Source organism: Eutrigla gurnardus, assembly GCF_963514095.1.
Source record: "Eutrigla gurnardus genome assembly, chromosome: 9".
Classification (NCBI taxonomy): Eukaryota; Metazoa; Chordata; class Actinopteri; order Perciformes; family Triglidae; genus Eutrigla; species Eutrigla gurnardus.
The window spans coordinates 9,927,245-9,933,385 of NC_139923.1; the positions used below are offsets into that span (position 1 = coordinate 9,927,245).

General features: G+C 41.5%; 1 protein-coding gene across 6 annotated transcripts in view; it reads right to left on the reverse strand.

Moving 5' to 3' along the window:
* Positions 1-736: 736 nt before the first annotated feature.
* The window catches only part of ppp6r3 (protein phosphatase 6, regulatory subunit 3), a 29,707-nt gene continuing 24,302 nt past the window's right edge, over positions 737-6,141 (reverse strand). For 3 of the 6 annotated variants that reach the window (XM_084018547.1, XM_084018545.1, XM_084018542.1), the window contains exons 22-26: positions 5,740-5,935; positions 4,854-4,871; positions 3,278-3,385; positions 3,018-3,092; positions 737-2,280 (exon numbers count right to left, since the gene is read on the reverse strand). In XM_084018547.1, the coding sequence (XP_083874673.1) occupies positions 2,229-2,280; positions 3,018-3,092; positions 3,278-3,385; positions 4,854-4,871; positions 5,740-5,935 (449 nt within the window). In that variant the 3' untranslated portion in view covers positions 737-2,228. The remainder of the gene's footprint in view (positions 2,281-3,017; positions 3,093-3,277; positions 3,386-4,853; positions 4,872-5,739; positions 5,936-6,141) is intronic. The other 3 variants (XM_084018543.1, XM_084018546.1, XM_084018544.1) reach the window with 3 other exon arrangements.

The following is a 6,141-nucleotide window of genomic DNA, read 5'->3' on the forward strand; positions in this document are numbered from 1 at the left end:
TTACGAAAGGGAAAAGGTAACAATTATTTAATAAGAATAAACTGCAGTTTTTAACTTTGACAGACTTTTCTTTTACCAACGACTTGATTCATAAAAACAAAGCAATATTTAAATAATACAATGATAACCAGTAATTTTAACAGATATTGATGACTATTAGGACAATATTGTGAATCACAATTATTTGGTCCATATAATTGATGTTACATTTTCACATGGTCCAACGCCTTACAAAGTAGTTCAAAATTAATCTTTAAAAAACATTTAATAATTCTTTACATTTGCATGATTAATGTTAAATACCAAGTTTTGTTTTGGCTAAACGTACAACCTCAATTACCATTGAAATAATAAAATAAATTAGTAAAATAAACTGACCTTTTCCAGGTTTTACACGACAGCAGGAAGTTGTAGCGGCGCTCTTGACCTTCAGCCGTCTTTAAAATCCAGAACTCCTCCCGAGTCCTCCCTCTCTCAGGCTTCCATCAACACTTATACCGGTTTCTATCAACACCTATACTGGTTTCCAGTGCAGGACAGGATGTAACATTCTCACCAGTACTGTATATCACAATCTGATGCAGCAGATCACATTATTCACAAAAAACAGGTTCCATTAAAACAGGATTTTGGCCCCCATTAAAGTGGTTAGTTGTCTGGAGGCTTACTGATCTCTAGTCTGGAAATGAGCTTCTAGAAAGTTGAACTCAAGAAACCATCTGCAAAGACCACGTAGTTTCAAAAATTAAGATGAGATTTAATTAAATCAATAATCTGACAATTAAAGAACTGGGTTCCTCCATCACCTGGAAGAAGCTTCTTCTCTTCGCTGGTTCGGTAGAGAAACTTTAAAGTGACATTTTCTTTAGGAACCGGATCCCAACGAGCCAATCGTGGAATAAAGAAGTGTTCACGTTTGCAGGAGGAGACAGGAAGTGGATCCACAGAATAGCTTCGGTCTGCAAGTTGATGCGTCGCTGAACGCTCCATTAGGGCTCAGAGCCGAAGCGGACCCAAGTGGACGATGTTCAGCAGAAACACTACGACAGATCAGAGTGAGCAGGACACCAACGATTGGCTGAGAGCAAAGGTTGGTCCTTTATTTAAAATGTGAGGAAAATTATCTTCTCATCCTTTCACCTTTCAGTGATCAAGCGGGATCCCGTGCAGCAATTGGATTGGTCAATATGGTAAATATCATAACCAAGGTGAACCAGTTCTGTGCCTGACCCCCGAGTGGGCTCCTGAGTCGGACACCCGGTTCCTCTCAAACATTTACGATCTAAACTTTGTGTTTAAACGACCAAATTTTCTAAAAACGCTGTTGCTTCCTAAAATCACAGTTCAACACAGATGCATCAACGCCGCAGATCTGAAAGCACTTCAGATTAACGGTAGAAAAGAGGAGTGTGGTTCTACAGTTTAGTTGGGACTAAAAACATCTCCAGCTCAGTGAAGGAGATGACATAGTGTCTCTCTGCCCATCTGTCTCTCTGCGAGGTAGAATCCCAGTTAGGCCAGAAGGGGAGAGACCGGTGTGTTGGTATGGCTCTTTAGTAACAAAACAATTCAATCATCTTACGTCCTTAATAAATAAAAAAAATATATATACCAAAAAAAAAAAAGAGAAAAGCTTGTCAAATCTTACTCAATTCAGAAGAATACACGGGAGAAACATGTACAAATAATAATACCAGCAGCAAAATAAACCTTTACGTGTGTTTTTGTGACGGACGAGGGGGGGGTTTAAATGCAATAGCAAGTATCGTAGTGAGTTTGCAGGATCACAGATCCGGCTCTGTGATTGGTAAAGACACCAACCAGCTGTTTCTGTGGTAATTCATCTTATGTTTCTGTATACATTTTTCTTTTTATAAAATATTTTATTCATACAATCATTTCTTTAACTATAGCAACATAACTATTTAATTTTGAGTGGCACGGTATCAGTCGCACATCACCTCATAAGAACAATAGTATATAAACAAATGCAGAAAAAAAATTATTCTGTATCCATTTGAGTACGTCTCATTTTGCTTTTCAGTTCGTTCTGTGTCTGTACACCTGTCTCGTCGGTCTGTCCGTCAGTGATGAGCCAATAGGAGTATTGCTGGTCCTGGTGGGGGCGTGTGATTGGTGCAGCTCTGAGCGGCGACATCCGCCGGCCGTTCGGGAGGAGGACGCCGCGTGGCAGAACAGGCTGGACATCAGCTGGCATCAGGAGAGCCTCATGCCGGCCCGTTTATAGCTGGCTCTGAGGATGCGGCGCTCTGGTCCACTCTGAGGGGAGAGACCGAGGTCAGAACATGTCTATTCTCTAATGATAAAACTATTAAGGAGAAGCTGTAAACTGCAGAAACGTTTCCCTGAATAAATCTGAACACTGGCCCTCACAACTTTTCCACAAATGTCCTATATGTGGTGAAGCTGGCAGAGTTTAGATGGCCTGAAGGTTTCCTATTTGGCGTCAGTAGTGCAAAAGGTCCGTGCGACTGTCATGATGCATTCAGGCACAGTCAGCCAAGAGTGCTACTTTTTAAATCACAATATTATATTATTTTTCATATTGGAAAGTGTTGTTTCGTTGGCAGCCCTCGTGTGTCATATGTGTGATAAATAAAATCGTTTAGATGTTTAAATGTGGCCTGAAAGCTTTCTGAACAGATCCAGATAATGTGTGATGATGTCATTGAGTGAAGAAGTGACCTTCCTTCGCTAATAGAGCTGATTTAGTTGAATGTCCGTAATCTTGAGTCTTTTTGGTGACGTTGCTCAGAACAGTTTTATTCTCACCAGAAAGAGCTGCCTTGGATTCTTAATTACTTAGACAAAAATAACATAACAATTTTTACAATTTTCACTTGAACGCCGAAAACATATCATGCGTTGCATTAAAGGAAAAAACAACCTGCAGTGAAATCAGGCATTTAATCAGCAACAATCTCCCAGAAAGCCTATGAAATCCTGTTGGGACTCAGCAGTACATAACTGCTTTCAAACCTCGATCCAGGACTTACTTGGCCTCCTCGTTCGCCGTCATCTCCTCTAGCGGCCCGTTGGGGAGATCCACCGCCGACCGACACTTCTCACTGCTGACCGGAAACAGAGACGTCAGCAAAGAGCTGCAACATCGCTTTCAATGACAGTCCTGCTGGTTCTTGTAATGTCTCTGTGTGTCTTTGTGTGTGTGTGTGCCCGTCTGTCTCTGTGTGTCTGTCTCTGTGTGTCTGTCTCTGTGTGTCTGTGTGTGTCTCTGTGTGTGTGTGTCGTGTCTGACCCGGGTTTGGGACAGCCGCCTGCAGCCATGCTGTTGGCGCCCGTTCGCTCCAACTCCACGCCGTCCCCTACCGAGTATTTGTCCGAAGAGTCGCTCTTCTCTTCGTCACTGCAACACACGGGACACACACAAACACACATCAATACCGTACGAGGTGGTTTCTCAGCGACCACGTTGCCCACGGTGACACACAAACACAGTGAGATGAGCACAGCGATGCATGCGGACGGATCACACGGTAAAACAAAGGGTGAAGACGGTGAGATGGGGAACTGTGAACAGCATGTAGGAAAAGCATCAAAATGTACAGCAAATGGAGAAAGTCCACTGTTTTCATACGACACTCTTATTTTGTAGTTACTGAGCCAAATAGTAGGCGGGCCTACTAGCGGGTTTGGACACTGATTGGACCAAAATTGCCAGCCGTCAGTCTTGCTTTGTCTCAGAGAACCACCAATAATCTGGATGAGGCCTCAATCAAAGCAAAACACCCACAAACATCCAGAGGAATCTAAGATCTCAGCTACTCGCTATTCAGATGTAACCAATTCAACTGTCTGGTTGTTGTTATATTTGTGGAAACACAAAACCATTCATACCAGTATCTCCATGCTTGTTAAAAAAAAAAAGAAAAAAGAAAGAAAATCTAATTGAGTTCTCAAAAAACATCTTTAATGCTACTTAATTTCCTGCTGCCAGTCCTGTGATCATAAGACTTTGGATGTTTATGATTTACTTTTTTACAGATAAATCAGAACAAAATCTTGTAAAAATAGCATCAGTTTGTGCAAAAGAGACAACAGATTGAATCTGGTTTTTAAAACCAAACTAATCTTTAATAGGAGCTCACTTAAAGGGCAACGGTTGAGCAATTCCCTATGTTATCACTTATGTGATTTAAAGTAATGCGAGGATTATTATTGTAAATGACAGAGGAAAAAAAGGATAATTATTTCTATTAACTACTATGCAAACGTGAGAACAAAACCTTATAATTTACATTCATTTAGTGGTCACAAGTGTGTCCGGTCAGAACCTGAAGACCAGTTTCTTCTGGTCCTGTCAGACCATAAAAGCCCAATTTAAATCAGCTGTGCTCGTCCTACAAAAGGCACCCTCCCCGACCAGTTTTGTGACCGTTTGCACATTAAAGTGTATTAAGCATTTATACATTTAAATGGCCCATTATAATAACTCACAATGGACCAAAGCCAATAAGAAGGTAGACCATACAAATGAGATATGAATAGAAATACTTTGCCAAGCAGTTTGTAACCAATAAAAAATAGAATTGTGCAGAGGCCGCTTCAGAAAACGAATCTGCTCTTTCACTTGTTTATTTCAATTAATAATTTGGTCTAAAATCAGGTTGGTCTGATAAAATAAAAGCCGTAAACTAAAAGAACTGCAGTTGGACAACACCTTTGGTAGAAACACATGCAGAATGAGATAATGAAATAAACAAACAAGGAGCTGAAACCAAAGAAGATCAAAATTGGGAAAGAAAAGTTGGTGGTTGACGTGACAACAAGACTACATCACGGCTGCAGGCTGATCTCTGATTGGCTGTACATACCGATAAGATTTCAAAACTCTGAAGAAGACCACACCCACAACGCACAGCAAGAGAGAGAGGAGGGGAAGCTCAGGTTGTAAGTGTCGCTCAGATTGTCAGACAGTTGTTATTTACTCAGACAGACAGACAGTTTAATGCAGCATCAACAGGGGACAGAAGGACAGAGGATCAGAGTCAGTTCACGATGGAGGCGCTGCTGGAACTCAGGATGAAACAGAGAAGTTGGACTTTAGTCATTAGCAGAGAATGGAGGCTACAGTCAGGTTGTGTGTGTGTGTGTTTGTTTTAGTGGTAGCTCAGGGACGTAAAATCTGTGTTCATGCGAGTGAAAAATAAACAAGATTTTTATTCAGTAAAAATGTAAATTGTATAAATTTGTTCTTATCACTGATCCCTGATAAAACAAGCTGCTAGCTAATGTTAGCTGTTGATGGTGCTGCTGATCCCAACTGGCTAATTAACAGAGCCAACAGATCACAACATCAATTTGAAGGTAAATATAGAATTAGTGTAGAACACATTGTCACATTATGCGGTTTTTGGTTTGCCCTTCTGTTACGTTCTGAGATGTTTATTCTCGGCATGCCTCTTTCTATGTACGCTACTTTAGTGAACATTCTCCAGCCGGTACACGCGTTTGAAGGCCCCGGGGCCCGTCTGGAGTCTGGATGTTAAATATAGCAGAGCTGAGACTGAGGGACATGAAAACAGATGCGACGACACTAATGAGACACATTCAGGTAAAGACGGCATGATGTCAGAGAGTGTTCCCGTCCCAGGACGATAACTTTAGCCGCTACTAATGACGTCAGGTCATTTAGTAGGAATAGTAACAGTAGTGGCAGAGAGCTACGTGGGGTCGTTTGTGTGGTTGTGTCTGGCGAACCTCTTGAAGACGGCGGTCTCGGTCTTGGCGTCCACAGTGAGGCTGACGGTTTCTTTCATGGAGCCGTTGATGACCGTCTCAGTGATGCTGCGCTGCTCACAAGAAGCCGTTTCCTCCTCCGCTTTAGGTCTCCCACAATCCTTAGCTGCGGTGGAGGAGGGAGAAGCCACACTGGCACCCAACCAGCCGTCACACTCTGGGGGGTGAAGAGAGGTGTCAGATCTCAACAGTTACAAACGAGACAATATTAACCCGATAGTTATCAAATATTCTTAAAACTCTAAAATAAAACATACTGGAATCGCTTTACATTTAGTTAAGAAACAAATATTTTATTGCAAAAAAACGATCATAAATCATAAGGTCTACCTACAGAAATAAAGGATAATTACATCTTTACAA